We start from the raw sequence: 18954 nt of genomic DNA, 5'->3' as shown, positions 1-18954 counted from the left end.
TTTACTTGGACCCTAGTGATATTAGCGTCTCAGACTCCTACGGTCAGTTCTTCTTCTACTGCACCAAACCAAAAGGTTTTTTGCTCTCATTTGGTCTGGTTATCTGTTTTATGCCCCCTGAAACCAAGTTTAGTGTCCAGCCCACTGTGAATGTAACAGCCAATTAAATATTTTAAAAGACCTATAATTTTCTCACTCCCAACCTTTGAACGGAGAGTCAACATAATTGACCCATAGATGTGCCACTTAGGTGCATTCAAACTTTTGTCGTGGCATCTTTGAGCCCTTCTTTTCCCTAGACAGATGTCAGGAGTTTTTTCATCTGCTACCCCTGTAATTTGGTTTTGCATCTTGCACCATTGTCGTCTCTCTTGTCTGGTCATTGTATGGTTTGTCAACCCCAGATTGAGGTACTCAGAATGGAAAACGTTGCTCCAGTTATGATGTGACTGCTGCCACCTGTAACGTGACTGCTATTTCTGTTCTGAATACCTTACTGCTAGCATTTACACACTGGATTAAACTGGTGATGTCTCTGGTCACAGATATTGAATTAAATACATGAATGGAGCTCTGTTCTCTCCTAAAACTGCATTAAAATGGTAGGATTTTTTAAAAATCTCTAGAAGAGTTAGAGATTTTAAAAATCTCTAAAAATTTAAAAAAAATTTTTAAAACCTCTAGGCATAAAGAGAATGGGAACAAAATTTTAGAAACTGGACAACAGATGGAGAAGGTACCTGAGTTAGCATACATACCCTAGAAATCTAATTTTAACCACAGAAATCCCAAAAGGCTGAAAATCAAAGACATCATGTTCCTCTGGAAAAGGAGGTATATACATGGCTGCAAGTCGGTTAAGGAATCAGATTCCTGTATTCCCAACTGTCTCTGACCCACTAGAAATCTGGAGAAGTTACCTATAGAATAGCTAAAAAGCAGATCCCAAAGCTGGTAAACAACACATTTGAGTGCAGTTGAAGACAAGGAGAGAAGTGAAAGTTTACACAACTACTGTAGAAATTCCAAGCATTCTACCCCCTCAGCTGCCAGACTATTGGCAAGACACCAGAATTTTAATTGGGGAGATGAGCATCCTAAAAAGAAAGACTTTTTTTTCAATATATGAAATTTATTGTCAAATTGGTTTCCATACAACACCCAGTGCTCATCCCAAAAGGTGCCCTCCTCAATACCCATCACCCACCCTCCCCTCCCTCCCACCCCCCATCAACCCTCAGTTTGTTCTCAGTTTTTAACAGTCTCTTATGCTTTGGCTCTCTCCCACTCTAACCTCTTTTTTTCTTTTTTTTTCCTTCCCCTCCCCCATGGGTTTCTGTCAAGTTTCTCAGGATCCACATAAGAGTGAAAACATATGGTATCTGTCTTTCTCTGTATGGCTTATTTCATTTAGCATCACACTCTCCAGTTCCATCCACATTGCTACAAAGGGCCATATTTCATTCTTTCTCATTGCCACGTAGTACTCCATTGTACCCCAATGTTTATAGCAGCACTCTCAACAATAGCCAAATTATGGAAAGAGCCTAAATGTCCATCAACTGATGAATGGAAAAAGAAAGATTTAAAGATGCTGGCATAGGTGTCACCCAAGAAAATGGTCAACCACATCACCCTGCAAAAACAATATCCCTTTGCTTACAAAGCTGCCCCTTGATATTTTAATACCTCACTGTTCAGTGAATGGACAAGCATCACCCAATAATTGCAAACGCTTACCATGAAAAGGAGATATCAAAAAAGGGAGAAAAAAAGAAAACTTGGATGAAACATTGTGCAGCAGAGGGAATAAAACTTTAAAAGAAAAAGTAAAAAAAAAACTGATTAACCTACTCAGAAAGAATGAGAAAATATTGCATTCATGAAATAAGAACATGAAACTAAAAGTGAGTATTCAGAAGACAGATAAAAGAGCTTTTAGAAATTAACATGTGATAGCACAAATAATTCAGTATTGGAAGACAAAATTGAAGAAGAAAATAGATATGGAAAATAGGAGGGGAAGGATATGAAAATTACTGTATGAATATCTGAATAATAAGGTTACAGAAAGAAAGAGGGGAAATCATCAAAAAAATTTTTAGAAAAAAACCTGAAGGGAACACGCGGGTGGGTCAGTCGGTTAAGCATCTGACTGGTTCAGGTCATGATCTCATGGTTTGTAGGTTCGAGCCCTGCGTTGGGCTCTGTGCTGACAGCTCAGAGCCTGGAGCCTGCTTCAGATTCTGTGTCTCCCTCTCTCTGCCCCTCTCCCCCACTTGTGCTCTGTCTCTCAAAAATAAATAAATGTAAAAACATTTTTTTAAGAAAAAACCTGAAGAACATTAGTTAATCAGGTTGAAAGAACCCACTGAATGCCTGAAACAATGCACGAAAAAAGATGCACATCAAAGCATCTCATTGTGATATTTCAGAGCATGAGGGCAAAGAGAAGGTCCTACCATCTTCCAGAGAGACAGGAAAGGAGAGAAAACAGTTTTCATATAAAGAAACAGGAATCAGAATACCAATAGGCTTCTCAACAGCCACACTGAAAACCAGGAGGCAATGAAAACATACCCTAAAAATTCTGAGGAAAGATCATTTACAAGCTACAATTCTGTACCTAATGCCCAAACTATTAAATGTGAGGGTAGATTAAAGACATTTGCAGATACATAAATATCAAAAAATGTATCTCCAGTTCACTCTTTCCCTGAAAAGGACCGGAGGAAGTAGTTCACAAAAACCAGCAGGTAAACCAAGAAAGGAGAAACGTGGCTTTCCCAAAGCAGGGAAATCCCGAGGCAAGAGCAAGGGGAATCACAGGATGGTGGTAAAGGAGAGTCAAGCATATGAGCTGTGCAACAGACCCAGAAAGAAATCGAAATCCAAACAACTCAAAAGCTCCGGGAGAGACTTTTTCAAGATGAAATTGATAGAATGGCTAACGGGTAGGTAAGTGAATTGGTTTGAAACAAGATTTACAGGTCTAGTTAAAGTTGGCACAAGTATGTATCTGTACACAGGGAACTGAATTAAACAAAACGAAATAAGATGAAAAGTTCAAGGCACTTTTTAACACCAAAGAAAATAATACTGTTCAGGAAAGAAAAATTATGTGTTATATACTAACAACTTAGCTGCACAAAGCATTTTCATACTTAAAATTAAGTAAACACAGAACATTGATCTAATCTAATTTACAGTGTAACTCCCTAGAGTGATGGGAAGTAAGTGGGGATTGTATGACAGAGAATTGAGTCCTCAGCTTCCTAAGTATGATATCAATAGGTAAAGCCTAAGACTGATCAAGAGACAGCAACAGAAACACCTATTTAGAAATATGAGGGCATATATTTAAAAGAATGAGCTGAGTTGAAAGCCTTTAAAAGAGCTGAAAATGGTGAGCAGGTAGGAACAGAAGACTGCTATTTTTCATAACAAGTCTTGTGGAAATATTTAACTACAAAAATTAAGTGTTTTAAAGAAGCTAAATTTAAAGTTGTGAAAAGAAAATGACTCGTCTTTAGCAGTTGGATCAAAACCTTTCCCTTTGCTTACTGGAGAATTTCCAATGGCTATCCCTCAGGGAACTGTAAAAGAAAATTGCACTGGACACTTATTAAACATGGCATAGGAAGACTTTATTCTAGACTATTGCAATAGGGGTCAAGACTAGTGCAGTAGGGGGTGGAAATTGAATGCTACTAAAACAAAAGGCAGGATAATTTTTAAACGCTGGAGTAAGCTAATGGAAAAGTATTAGAGGACATTAGTACAGAGGTTGGTTGGTATGACTGGGCCATCTGTGTTTGCTAATTGACTGTTATGGAAGATAAGCTTCTACTCTCCCACAGAGACTATCTTTCTTGATGATTACATTTCAAGGGGATGACTTCTAGGTTTTAAGAAAGACAGGCCTAGGTTGCAAATGATTTACATCTCAAAGGGGCATAAAAAAAACTTTACAATTCCAAGTTTTCTAAAGTAAATGCTCTAAGAAAAAAGAGGTCTGGAGCCTATAGTCAGGAGGGAGCTGAGGGGTACATTAAGGTCCTTGGTAATAACTCAATCACCATCTTTCAAAATAGAAATCTTTTTCCCCACTTTCTTATCTAAATATACTCTCTGTGTCCAGTCTCTGTCACATCACCACTCTATAAGTCCTGTGAATCAAATTGCCAAATTAACATTTTCTGTTCCTTCTACAACCAGTGTTGCAAAATGTTACCTTAGCATATTTTTACCTCTTCTCTTTGTTTTGCCAGTGCTATTGCCTGTACCCAAGCCCTCATCTCTCACTTGCTCTAATGAACTCATCTTATTTTTTTACCAGCTTTATTGCATGGGCATAAAACTCACCCATTCCAAGACTGTAATTCAATGACTTCTTAGTATGTTACTGAGCAGTACAACCATCACCACAAAGCAGCTAGAACATTTTCATCCTCCAAAGCCTCACCTGGTAGCCAGTCACCCCACTTCTAGTTTGCTTCCTCCTTAATTCATCCTCCTTGTGGCAAATAGATTTACACTAGCAAGACATCTATAAGGCCCCATACTTAAGAATCAAACAGAACTAGATCCAATCCTAAAACTTACTAGTTGTGTGGTACTTGGTATTTATAAATTTTGAAATTTATAAAATAGGAGTTGGGGTGCCTTTGTGGCTCATTCAGTTAAGCATCTGACTTCACTCAGGTCATCATCTCACGGTTTGTGAGTTCAAGCCCCACATCGGGCTCTGAGCTGAGAGCTCAGAGTCTGGAGCCTGCTTCAGATTCTGTGTCTCCCTCTCTCTCTGACCCTCCCCCGCTCACACTCTGTCTGTCTCTCTCAAAAATAAATAAACATTAAAAAAAATTTTTTTAATAAATAAATAAATAAAATGGGGGAAATTGGGGTGCCTGGGTGGCTCAGTTGGTTAAGCGTCTGACTTCAGCTCAGGTCATGATCTTGCAGTTTGTGAGTTTGAGTTCCATGTCCGGCTATGTGCTGACAGTTCAGAGCCTGGAGCCTGCTTCAGATTCTGTGTCTCCCTCTCTCTCTGACCCTCACCTGCTCACACACACACTCTCTCTCTCTCAAAAATAAATAAACATTTTTTAAAAAGTAAAATGGGGGAAATTAATATCTATTCCTTAAAATTGTGAGGTTTAAATAAACACAATGTATCTGTAATTTTAAAAATTATTTATATTGGGGGTGCCTCGGTCGCTCAATTGGTTAAGCATCTGACTTCAGCTCAGGTCACGATCTCACAGTTTGTGAGTTCAAGCCCTGCGTCAGGCTCTGTGCTGACAGCTCAGAGCCTGGAGCCTGTTTCAGATTCTGTGTCTCCCTCTCTCTGTCTGCCCCTCCCGGGATTGCACTCTGTCTCTGTCTCTTTCAAACCTAAACATAATTTTTTTTTATTATTTATATTGAGTCTGTGGTGACCTTAACAATCCAGGGTACTCAATGAGAACAACTTTGAGATCATTTTCTCCAGGAATGTACTTCTGTAACTGACATTTTAGTGTGAAAGCAATTATCCTATGAAACTTTCTTTATGCTCATTTACGTCATTATTAGTAATACCATGCATAATACGTTGTATCTTTTTAAAAAGCATTTATTGAAATCTTTGAGTTAAATTCATATTATATACAGGTGTTGTAATATAGAATTTTTTTAAATACAGCTTATACTGGTATGCGAAAACAATAGTTATAGAATACTAGCTTGACTCTAATGAATAATGTGACTGTTTTATATCAACATTCTTTCCAACCATCTGCCAAGTACAATTTAGCTAGTAATTAGCTATCAATTAAGCCAGCCCATCAAAAAATTTAATTGCCAACTCAACCAATTTTCAGAGTTATATTAATGATAATAGCTATGCAGCAAACTGAATTTAATGAAAATACTTTGAATATATATCCCAACAATTCTAACTTGTTTTCTATATCATACATCGCTTATGAAATAGAAATGAGACATACAAAAAATGTTTTGAATATGAAGATTGAAATTTAATATAAATTCCTTTCTTTCGTGGCTTTTTAAAGCCTGAGGCATATTCCCATAAACAGAAGTACTTAACTAGCACTTGTACTTCTTTTCCTTTGATAACCATTATTTAGTTGGAGCATGTGCCCCTAACCAAACAGACTTCTTCATTCTTTAATTTGAAATTATCTGGTTACTGAGGAGATCCAAAGCTCTATCAAATTAGGCCTTTTTCTAGAGATATATTAGGAAATAGCCCAGGCTATGGAAACAGAAAACCTTAAGTGGGAACTCGAACACTTGCGCTCATTAACTGTGTGACCACAGGCACCTTTTTTTTCTCCACCTGGAAAATGATAAAGAGGCCTACCTTGCAGGATGTCTCAAGGCCTGTGGTTAATGCATGCTTCATGGTCAGTACTTTGTAAGCACTCACTAACTTGGAGCCATAACCTTTTTTTCCTCCTGAAATCCTTATTTATGTAATATTAGAGATATCTTTTAGGCATATAGCTGCTAGATTTTTGGTTCTTAATACATTCTTTCAAAAAATATCTAAAATTCACTCTGCCCACCAAAGAAATCCTATGGCCAACCTGTCATTCAGACTTAAAGAATTCAGCAGAGGCTCCAAAAGATGCCAGTGTTCCAAAGCGGCCATCCTCCCATAGGTCCTTGCACACTTCACATTTTATTTTTTCTCCTGAAGACTTATCGTGTAAAAAGGAACAATCTTCTAAGAAACTCTTAGACCCCGCATTTTATTTGACTTAATGGTATGGGACTCTCATGTAAAATGTGACAAGGATGTTTCTTTTAACCTCTGTGGATTCATATTTTTGCAACCATGGTGCCAAATTCAACAATCACTCTGACTCTATGAAAAGAATTTGACACCCACACATTTATTTTCATTTTTTGGTCCCATCACAATTCATGAATATATTCAGCAGATATTTCATTTGCATGTAAGGCTCTGAGTGAACCATCAGGGCTACAAAGATGAATAAAAATGTTTCTTCCCCAAAGAACTTTAGTGGTAGAGACATAAATGGGCATGCACACACATACATAGTACATATACGCTCAACACTCACAATAAAAAGGAAAAAGTGATAAACAGAAAAAATAATTATGTAGGTGAAGAAAATGTTATAAAAGCAGAAATAAACTAAAAAATACTCCTCGTTTCTAGGAGAAATAAAGTTAGATAATTATTCATAAAAAATAGAACAAGCTGCTTTGTTTCCACCTCAACAAAATAATTACTGGATCAAAACTGCCTGTTAAACTGTGAACCAACAGTTTAATAAACAAGATGTGCTTTCATGTGCGATTTTATTCCTGGAACCTATCATTGTTTACCGAATATAACATTTCTTATGAGGTAATGACAAAAATCTATGATGACTACATATTACTGAAGTACAGGTTGATTGTATTTCTGTTAAACTGCTATGAATTGACTGCCATTGTAATTAAAGTTTTTTTTCTCAAACCAGATAATGTCTTCCATGCATTTAGCCTTCAACTTAATTAATGGATGAATGAGGATGAGTCCTAGGTTTTTTTTGTTTGGTTTTGTTTTGTTTTGTTTTGCATTGAACACTATTGCCTTTGAAATTGGCTGTCAGAGGAGTTGCATGTATGTTGTATAACATACACAAAAAAGCAGAGACTAACTTAAAACATTATGTCTGTCTAAACAGAAAGGAAGGGACCATGTCAAAGCCCAAATTGTCCTTGTAATGTAGATGCTTAATGGTCAATAGTAATGAATCATTTTGACATAAACTGTTTGCCTAGAGCAATAATACAGGTTCAACTCAATAACCATTTTTGAGCCTGTTACGATAACATGTTTGTGTCGCCTTTACATTTTAAAACACTCATTTGAGTATACAACAACTCTCTGAAAGATGTTATTTTCATGCTCATCTTTTAGAGAAGAAAGCTATAGTTAATAGGATTAGTAATTAACAGAATTATGAATCTTAAATTCTATATCGTTTCTAATAGCTTATATTATCTCTTCTACACACAAGGCATTCAGTAAGGGGTACAGAGCAAATCAAACTATTTCTTGATAACTGACTTGTATTGCACTTTTCACTTTACAGAAGATAAACATCTATATTATCCCCTTTGAGTGTGACAATGACCTTTTGAGGCAATAGCTCTAGTATTAAAGAAACTTAAACACCACAGAGAGAAGGATAAGACAAGAGTAGGCTAACTATAAGGCAACGTTTGATTTGGGCTTTGGTTATCAGGGAAGAAGGGATGTCATTCAGTTTAGGAAGATAAGGAGAGTCAGCATGGATTTCAAACATAACTGCAGCAAATTGATACACAAAGCCAAATGAGGGCTAGGCATCTTTAAGTTCTGATCCCACATGGGTTCTCTGAAAATCTTCTGTGGTTCTTTGGCCAAAAATTTTCCAGAGGGGGAAAATAAGAATATTACTTTCAACATTAAAAGCGAGGGTTTCCAGAGAACAAATACTTCTGAAAATTATTAGAGAAGAAATGTATATGTCAAGCCAAATGAATTTCCAAAATAATATTAATCCTAAGTTGTGTACTATGACAAAAGAATAAACATAATGACCTAAAATCCAGAAAGTCTGGCTTTAGGAAAAGTTATACGATACATTTTTCACTGTATAGGATAATAATTGTCCAATCCCAAATGCCCATTCCTCTCTCATTCCTGAAATATCCGCACCAGGTCATGACAGCAGTGGTATTTTGAACGGGTGGTAACCTAGAGTGGCAAAAAGGGAGGGGTCAAATGATAAACACAAAAATCACTCTAAGGAGAAAGGCTGAAGGATGGAAACCAGAGTTGCCAGATGCATTGTGCTGTCCAAAGGGTCAGCCATAGTAGAGGCTATCAGGTAGAGCATGGGATGTGATCAACAGCAGAGATTCAAAACTTCAGTGCTCAAACTAGTCTGCCCATCACAGTTTTTTCTACATTGGTGCTGGTCATGAATGTGTAGATAGGTTAAAGGTCAAGAACTACAGAGGTCAGTGATAGGTGGAAAGAAGGTGAGATGAATCAAAACTAGCAATTTTCAGTAACAGTTAAGTTCAGCATGTGGTCTGTGTCTGTGTCTCTTGCCTGATTTGCCTTCCTTTAAATCCAGAGACTTGGGTAATCTTCTCCCAATTAAACTTTTTGGTTGAGTTTTACAATAATCACTTTAAAGTCTTCATAAGACTTTCTATGCTAAAAGTGATGTAGATAAGACATCAGAGAAGAAGGAATTTAAGCTACTTGCTTTCATCAGTACACTCACATATATGAAGATAAAAAGTGTAGCTTTAAAAGCAGAATTTACATCATCACTACAGTAGTTATGCTGATCTGTGGAAAAAAGCAAAACTGACAAGTTGATAGAAAAACATCATGAAATGTATAGTCTGTGTCTATATATGGGAAGTAAATGAAGAAAAAGACCTTAGGTTTTGTCATTTTAAGATGCCTGTAGTAATTATTTTTAGCCTTTTTGGACCTATCAGCTCTTCTCCTCCTCTGAAATGGAGCCTCAGCCCCACAAGTTTTTCAGTCATTCCTGATCTTACCAGCCCTCTTGTTCCATGCCTACTGGTGTTGTTATCCTGACACTTTCACAGTGAGGAGCACACAGTCTCCTTTTTGTATGTAACAGTACACATTTATGTAGTCCTTCAAAGTATGCAAAACATTTCCAAAATAGAAGCTCTGTTAATCCTCACAGCCAACCCCAGAGGTAGGTTTTTTTTAATCAAAGCTTTTATACAGATGAGGAAAGGTTGACCTAATACATTTAAAGGACCTGACCGAGTGGCCAGGCCCACTGCACATGATTCCACTGGCAAGTAGCTAAGCTGGAACTAGAATGCTGTCCTCTGACAGCAGGACCAGAGCACAACCCTATCCTTCTGCCTTATTTTCAATACATAAACTTTATTATTTGGAGAATTAAACTGCAAAAACACATGTATTTACACAAGTAACTATTACAATTTTAAACAATTTATAGAAGAGGATACCTGCTTATTTATACATCATTTTTATCAGTTTGTTGATTTACATGTTACTTGTATTTGAAAAGATTTGTGCTGAGTCAAAATATATGTATATCAATGCTTACTTTCTCTTTAACTCACATTTTGAAAAAGACTAGGAATGAACACCCCTCAATTTATTTGGCTCTATAAACTGTCTTTATTGCCATAAAAATATAACTATATAAGCTTAAAAGGTAGCATCTCTTAAAATTCAAGTCAAATAATGGGATAATTATCTGATAAAATTACAATGATCACAATGAGTGAAAATCACCCAGCTTTTGAGATAGCCATGTATACATGGAATAAGTTAAGAGAAGGAGGTACAGTAACTGATCTCGTTTATTCAATACCCAACGCTTCTTGATATTTTCATAGGAGATGAAAACCAACCACTAGGGGAAATATTTATTATGTTGTCAGCATAATTCCCATCAGAGTGAATTTCTGTAAATGGAGCATGCACACCCTGGTAATTGTAGGGAATTCTGTTAATGTAGAATGTAACTTCATCTGTTGAGCACTTATTATTTGCAAATAACTCTACTAAACACTATTCCAAACCCTGGAAGTTAAGTAGTTATCCTAATTATATGGATGAAGAAACTGAGGCACAAGAAAGGTTAACCACTTTGGCTTTGCATAACAAAGTTAGTAAATCTAACACCAGAATTTTATTCGTAACCACTGCAGTTAACCATATCTGCCAGACTCTAGTCTAGTCTAGAATCTAGACTCTAAAATTTCAAATTATTGTTCACATAGACAAGTTGTCTGAAAGACAACACATGTGCTTTTGTACTTTTTTTCCTTGGGGAATTTTTGTCTTTTTCAATTAAGTTTGAACTTGTCAATGAGCTTTCTTCATCTTCCCTCGTACAGTGAACAAGTTCTATGTTTTATGTGATTTTTACCCTCTGTTTTTGTTATATTTTTTCCTCTAAGAGTATATCCCTATTAGAAAAGAATATATATAGCTGGAAAGATCCATCTATTTATGTAAATATTTATTTCTTTATATACTAGTATCATCTAGATTTCCTAATTTTTGCTAATTCCATTTAAAAGTAAACATACTTCCATGAAAATGCACACAGATTAGGCACGTAATTTACATGACTGAATAAATTCAACCAGAACATAAAATTACCTTATCCTCCTCACACAGAATTTACCCTTTCATAGACTGTTTTTTCATGGTTTATCCAAATGGCTCATGAGCAACCCAAGGTAGTAGTCATTTGCTTTCTCCCCCCCCAGAAGCTCAGAAGAAGCAATTGGAAGAGAGTATAGAGCTGATCCAAGATGAATGTGTGTCAGAGAATGCAGATCACTCTACAGAGGAGCCTGCTGAAGGAGGGCCAGATGCGGATGGAGAAGAGATGACTGATGGGATAGAGGAGGACTTCGATGAAGATGGGGGTCATGAGCTGGTAGGAACTAAACATTTGGTGTTCACACACTTTGGTAACAGCACCAGCATGTCAGCCACTCATTCATTCTAAAATAAGGATAAAATATCTGGGGGTTATTTATTTCTTATATGCATATATGTAAGGCAACATCACTACAGTGCTTTGCACATAATAAGTGCTCAATACATTTCTGCCAACTTAAAATATGACCAAGTTAATGGACCGTTGAAATATTATATATGAGATTAGTTATATTTGAAGTTCCAAATGAAAGGTTCTCTCTTCTGGATGCTCCATCATAAAAGGAATCTTGCATTTGTGCAATTATATGTGAACTACATGTGGATATAATATCCTGGCAACGAATGACCATCTACTGGAAGATACATGGCTCCCTCTCTCACTCAATAGTATCACTCAGTGATGATAATTGTCTTTACTAGTTGTATGGCCAACGGTTGTTACTACAGTCTGCAGACTAAGATGACCCTTGGTATATGGCCAGTTTGCCATCATCAGTGCTAGTGCCGCTTGATAACCAGTTTTTATGAGCTAAGGATTTAGCCAAGACTTGATTCTTTATGTGTTTTATTTTCCCAACGTTGTAATCATACTACTCATTTCTGATGCCCTTACCTATATACTCACACCAAGGACTTGGTAAATCTATGCTGATGAAGATGCAGTCTCTCATATTTTATCATCCATGAAACTAAACATACTATTTTAAGGGGATTGACTAATAAAAATGATGAGAGGGCAAGTGTGAGTGTGTGTGTGTGTGTGTGTGTGTGTGTGTGTGTGTGTTGCCGATTCTCAAATATCTCTGTGGACTGATCATATTAAACTTGACTTATCCCAGGTAATATCAGATTCCAATTTGTTAACAATACTTACTGTTACTTAACTAAATTTGACATGGTGGTCGTTGTTTTGGCATGGTAACCACTCTGTCAGTAATTTCATTTATGGAGCTCTGTATTGATTTTTTAACATTCCAGTTCTGTTTAAATTGCATGGAACCTTCATTTAAACTTTTCAAATATGAGTCTTTAATAACCACCCTTATTTCTCCAAAAGCCTGCCTCAGTTTGAAGGGCTTTGGTTACTTTTTGAATGGTTTTGATTTCAGAAACCTATTGAGAGGGACTAGAATGAAGAACTTACAACTTTTTCAGCTTCTCCTCAGGCCAGACTCTAATTCAATAACTTAATTTCCTCAACCCATTCTAATCAGACTTTTGATTTCACCATTCTATTGTGACTGCTCTTGCCAGGGTCTCTGGAGCCCTCCATGTTCCCATTTCCATTCGTTACCTCTCTGTCCTTATTCTCATTTACTTCTCAGCAGAATTTGACTGAGAATTGATTAGGAGAATTCTAAGAAAATATCCTACCTTACCAATTGCTCATTCTCATTTTCTTATGTTAGAAATTTTCACTCCATACTTCCATGATATATATATATTTTTATATATTTAATTAATAATTGATTAATTATATTTATTTATTTTATATTTTATATTTATATTTAATTTATATTTTATATTTATATTTTTATTTATTTTATATTTATTTATTTATATATTTTATATTTATTTAATAATATTTTTTTTTTGAGAGAGAGAGAGGGAGAGAGGAATCCCAAGCAGGCTGTGCACTGTCAGTGCATGCTGATGTGTGCTCAAACTCACAAATTGTGAGATCATGACCTGAGATGAAACCAAGAGTCAGACACTTAACCAACTGAGCCATACAAGTGGCTACTCATTATAAATATTAGAGTAGCCCAGAACTTTGTCATAGGCTACATTCTCTTTCTACATACTTTCCCAGGATTCCTTAGAGCTTCAAATGTCATCTATAGGCCAAAGATTCCTAAATCTATATTTCTATCCCTGATGTCTTCCTAGAATTCTAAACTCAAGCATTTATATGCCTATCTTCTCATAGATCTCCAATAAACAATTGAAACTCAACATGAACAAAACATTCTTGGTTTTTTTTCCAGTCATCTTATCCCTTTCCAGTCTAACAACATCATTATCCACATAGTTGTTAAAAACAAAAAGACTAGGATTACCTTTGATTCTCTCCATCCTCTCCCATTAACTCTACCTCCAAATCATAACCCAAATTTAGTTACATCTCCACTACAGCTGAACAGATTTTCTTGGTTTAGCCCATGCACTCCATTCTCCACACAAGAAAGGTAAAATCTTCATAAACTATATATCAGGTAATGTTGCTTCCTTGCTTAAAATCCTACAGGGCCTTTTATGACACTTAAAATCAAAACCCCCCGGGCACCTGGGTGGCTCAATCAGTTAAGCATCCAACTTCGGCTCAGGTCATGATCTCACAGCTCGTGAGTTCGAGCCCCAGGTCAGACTCTGTGCTGACAGCTCCGAGGTTGGGTGGAAGATGCCAGTGGAGAGAGAGAACTTGAATGAAGAGAAAAAGTTCCTGATGCTAAAGGGAAAGGTATGGTGTATGGGCTGGCCTTCAACACAAAGAAAATGAACACTCTTGCACTGAAACTAACTGCAGTAACTCTGAGGATTTGATGGCAGGTGTTTTAGGGAGTCCAAGCACAAACTATATAAGCCAGAGGGTGATGATCCCTGGAGAGTGAGGAGAGACAGGCAGGACCACAGATTTGAGGAAAATAGAGATTTAAAGAAGCTAGTATGCAAAGCATAGAGGATCACTGATGTAGAAAACATATAAAGATTGACAGCTAGTACCAATAGCAAATTGAGGTTAAAGACAAAGATTTGATACAGTAGTATTTTTTGAACTTTATGGTGTATCAGGATTACCTGGGAAACTTGTTAAAACACATATTGTTGTATTTCATTTCAAGAGTTTCTGATTCAGTAGACTGAGTGAGTCTGGGCCTTGCATTTCTAACAAGTTCCCAAATCATACTGATGTTACCAGTCTGGGGACCACACTTTAAGAAACACTGTTGTAGAGACATTGGTCAGCCCAGCTGTGGGATTTCCTCCATTGACTTGTATCAGCCCTGATAGAAGCAGGGAGAAAGCCAACATGTTCAGAATTGGATTTTTGTCAGATAAGTGCAAAGAAAAAACAATAAATAAAGAGCACTGAGGACATTAGTAAAGACTAGATAACTAGATGAATCATGTTGGGGAACCTGAGCAAGGAAGACAGGAACACAGGAAGGGGTTGAGAAGGAGAAAATAGAGGCAGAAAGGGAATAATAGTCCTATTCCTTTAAAGGGAGATCATGTGGGGCGCCTGGGTGGCGCAGTCGGTTAAGCGTCCGACTTCAGCCAGGTCACGATCTCGCGGTCCGTGAGTTCGAGCCCCGCGTCGGGCTCTGGGCTGATGGCTCAGAGCCTGGAGCCTGTTTCCGATTCTGTGTCTCCCTCTCTCTCTGCGCCCCCCCCGTTCATGCTCTGTCTCTCTCTGTCCCAAAAATAAATAAACGTTGAAAAAAAAATTAAAAAAAAAAAGGGAGGTCATGCTTGTCTCTCCTCACTCTCCAGAGATTATCATCCTTTGACTTACATTTATATAGTTTGTGCTTGAACTCTTTTAATGAAATGCATATGAGAAAAGTGATGATTGTACTGGAGACTGAGATATTTCAGACATGTGACAAGTAAGAGATAAGAAGATCTATAGGAGACTGTGATGGAAGTGGACTCAGAGGAAAAGTCACCATATATGAAAATTTCAAGGAACTTCGAGGTTCAGCTGCAAAATCGGTCATCTACCTGAGCATGAGATCACTTCAAATACCAGATAAAGTAAAAGAAGTTAAGGAGTAAGACAGTTACCAAACGTCAGCAGCCATGAAAGAGGCAGCATGGCCAGTTTTAGTCCCAGATCTATCACTATCCAATCCAACTGAATCACCTTAAACAAGTAACTTCTCTGAGTCTCAACTTTCTTATCAGCAGAATAGTAAGATTATATCAGATATGTCTAAAATCCATTCTGTTTGATCTTTACTCTGAGTCTGTGTTCCAGGAACACCACATCTGAAGGAGCAAGGGTTGATCATGCAGCCAAGGGAATAAATCCAAACCATGGTGTATGGTTTATACTCTAAACACACAGAAAGTAACTGATTAGACCTATTGCTGCCTGGAGATGCTAGGGTTTTCTCCCTCAACCCTTGTGTTACAAGTGGGAGCTTAGGGTCCTGAAGAATCAAATCCTTCTCTAGTATCTCACTTTGGTTCCAAGACTTGGAAAACAATGAATGAAGATGAGCAATCTAAATGGAGACTGGGGAGTCCCTCCTAGTGATTGCTCTAGAGAAAATTGCTCTATCTGGTGTCCACTGTTTTCTCCTTTCCAGATCACATGAACCAAATAATCCATGGCTCCCAAAAAAGGAAAATAAAAGCATAAATACTCTCTTGTAGAAAGGCAGATATTATTACAGATTCAGCAAGGATACAATATAATTAGGTTTTTAGCACACGCAGTAGGAGTCAGAAAGAAGAGCTAGAATCTACATGCTCAGGCAGGTGCTCAAAGAAAATCAGGAATGAACAGGAAACAAGCATTCTGTCTGAGGCAAGGGAGATGCAGCAAAATAAGCTAATAGGGCAGCTGTAGGTGGTGGTATCCCTTGTGAAGCATGTGAGAAGCTGAAGGCATGAGCTATCTATTCATCATCCAGTTCTAAATATCCAGTTAGTGAAATTGATTTCCAAGAAGCAATCCAGTCAGCTGATATTTGGTGCCTATTGTGTGTGAACGAGGTGCTACAAAAAATGCAAAGGTAACTAAAACTATTGCTTTATGTATGAAATGAAATGTTCACATAAATGGCTCCTTTTTTTTCAAGTAGCTTAGTGCCTTATAGAATCTAATTTCCTCAGGTAAAAAATAATAGACTTGTACTTGATAATTGATGAGAGGTCAGCCAAAGCTAAAAATTTGTGATTCTATAATCATCTATGCCTATATATTTCATTAATTTTTAGAAATTAATATTTGAATTTATTTAAAATTGAACTCTATTAATGCATTGTACATACATTACCACACTACCGTATTCCTCTTTCTGAATAAATCCATTTGCAAATATTTATTGACTGAACACTAATGAATGGCACAGAGTTTTTTGCTATGGGAATAAAGAAGGACCATCATAATTTTTCCCTCCAGAAGTCTACAAATTGACTGAGGATAAGGGCTACAGATGTGTTTTTTTTAAAGCAGTATATTATGGTAAGAAACCACATGAGAGATATAGTTTATTAATGGGGAATCCAATAGAGCTGGAGTGGTCAGAAAGACTTCTGGCAGGAGTAAGATTGGAACTTTATGTCAAAGGGTACCAAATTACAGCAACAGTATGTGTTGTGGAAAAAAATATGTGTAGAAAAAAACAGTATATGTGTAGAAAAAATATTCAAATCAGACTTCATTGTTCCTAGACCATTTTATAGAATAAATATTTAATATCCAATATACATTAGATACTTCATATGATAAGTAGGTAGGTGGGTGGGTGGACAGATGGATGGATAGATAGATTATGAACGTATTTTTTTATAAAACTACTGGAAACTTCCCAAATAAGACGTTTATCTTCCAAGCTTTTTGATTTTTTTTCAAATCTGCCAAAGTTGTAATCACCTTTTTTATAAAATAACATGATCCAAAATAAAAGTAATCTGTGTCATAATGGAAATACTATAGAAAAGTAAGTGCTCAGTACCTTGCTAATGAACTCTACCCAAGCTTCTATGTATATACACTCCAGGACGATACACAGCTGTCAGATATGAAAAGGGACCTTAGAGAGGCTCTTCGTTGTATTCCAAATCAAAGTTCTTGGTCGACTTGTATCCAAATACCTAAGGTGCTTTCTGAAAATGCTGATATGGATTATCTGGGAAAGAGCCCAGAAATCTGTACTTCTATCAGGTTGAGGTCTGAAAGTACAAAGCTAAACCATCAATTCACGAAGGAAACTATAGACAAACCAAACATTTAAATGGATTTTAGAGAATTTGAGCTCTTTTGAAATCTACTTGTAATTACTTTTGCTTCTGCTGACTACATACAATCAAATCAGGTAAATCTAGTAAGAATCCACAGTAGAATTACCTAGCTAGACTGTGTAATGCTTAGGTATGCACGCTGAGTACTACGTTGTAATACATCTTTCGGCATTTACCAAAGCACTCAAATTAAATTTAAATTAAGCAGCAAGTCACCTAGGCTTTAAGGAATTGAATTTCTATGCACATTGGAGAAGGTTTGGACCACAAATCGAACCTGAGAGTTGAAGAGACCTCTAAGCAAGCATTCTGATACACCCCTGAAAAACCGAAATGCATAAAGCACTCTGATCAATGTTTTCAGTCTTTATGAACAAGACTGAAAATGTCTCCTTTTTGAAACTTTTTATTTTTTTCCTAATGAAATCCTTCGCCTGGGTGCTCCCTTTTATCAGCCATGCATCTCTCTCTTTTCATTTTCATCATTTGGGCTGAATGCTAGCTAGGGAACCAGCAAGAACTTGGAAGACACACTCCCAAAGGTAGTGTCAACTGAATTAGTTAGCGGTATTTATCACAAGGAAGCAAGAAAGTGGTTACTTAACCTGTTTGATTTGGACCTGTATTTCAGTGCAGCATTGAGACCTTCGTCTTGAATTCTGTCAGTCCATAATTTGGACAGAGTTAGGGATCAGATGAACAATCATGGTGCATGCGTCCTGCAAGTGACCTGGCCTGGGTGACTTACTGGTGAGATATGAATGACCAGGGCCACTACAGCTAATTGGCCAGCTCTTCTCAACAGAAATGGGAGATGGCTAAGTGCTCGATAGGAGACAAAAGTTGTGACAGGTGGACATCTATATCTGGCTCTCCAGCCTGGAATCCTGCCTTGTCAGGAGCTTTGGTCTCTGTAATAAGTGTTCCTTGTAGTGATTTTCAGACTTTCTCTTCTTGGCATCTTTCTTTATTTCAGTCATTTTTATTTTAGCTAAAGAACTCTGCCTGGCTTCTTTGGATAAACTTTTTACCCCTCCCCAGAGGAGGCTTGATGGCTTAGTTGTTTTTAAACACACAAACTCTTGGGGCACCTGGGCGGCTCAGTCGGTTAAGAGTCCAACTTCAGCTCAGATCATGATCTCATGGTTTGTGGGTTTGAGCCCCATGTTGGGCTCTGTGCTGATAGCTTAGAGCTGGGAGCCTGGAGCCTGTTTCAGATCCTGTGTCTCTCTTTCTCTGCCCCTTCCCCGCTGGTGTTCTGTCTCTCTGTCTCTCAAAAAATAAATAAATGTTAAAACGTTTTTTAAAACACAAACTCTTGGGTGCCTGACTGATTCAGTCAGTAGAGCATGCAACTCTTGTTGTCAGGGTCATAAGTTGGAGCCCCACATTGGGCATAGAGATTACTTTAAAAAAAGAAAAAAAAAAACATGCAAACTCTGCTGAAGTTTGACAGAAACAGTTCATGACTTTGTACAAGCTGC

At 37.2% G+C, this 18954-nt stretch overlaps 1 protein-coding gene across 8 annotated transcripts in view; it reads left to right on the top strand.

The window, feature by feature from the left end:
- RALYL (RALY RNA binding protein like) overlaps positions 1–18954 on the top strand; it is a 722510-nt gene that overhangs the window by 672008 nt on the left and 31548 nt on the right. For 7 of the 8 annotated variants that reach the window (XM_045454722.1, XM_045454725.1, XM_045454718.1 and 4 more), the window contains one exon: positions 11317–11489. The exons of the other annotated variant lie outside the window; for it this stretch is intronic. In XM_045454722.1, the coding sequence (XP_045310678.1) occupies positions 11317–11489 (173 nt within the window). The remainder of the gene's footprint in view (positions 1–11316; positions 11490–18954) is intronic. 8 annotated transcript variants of the gene reach the window in all.

This window comes from Leopardus geoffroyi, chromosome C3 (assembly GCF_018350155.1).
Source record: "Leopardus geoffroyi isolate Oge1 chromosome C3, O.geoffroyi_Oge1_pat1.0, whole genome shotgun sequence".
NCBI classification, from domain to species: Eukaryota; Metazoa; Chordata; class Mammalia; order Carnivora; family Felidae; genus Leopardus; species Leopardus geoffroyi.
The sequence above is the reverse complement of the archived record's forward strand: the minus strand, read 5'-3'. Positions and strand labels throughout refer to the sequence as shown.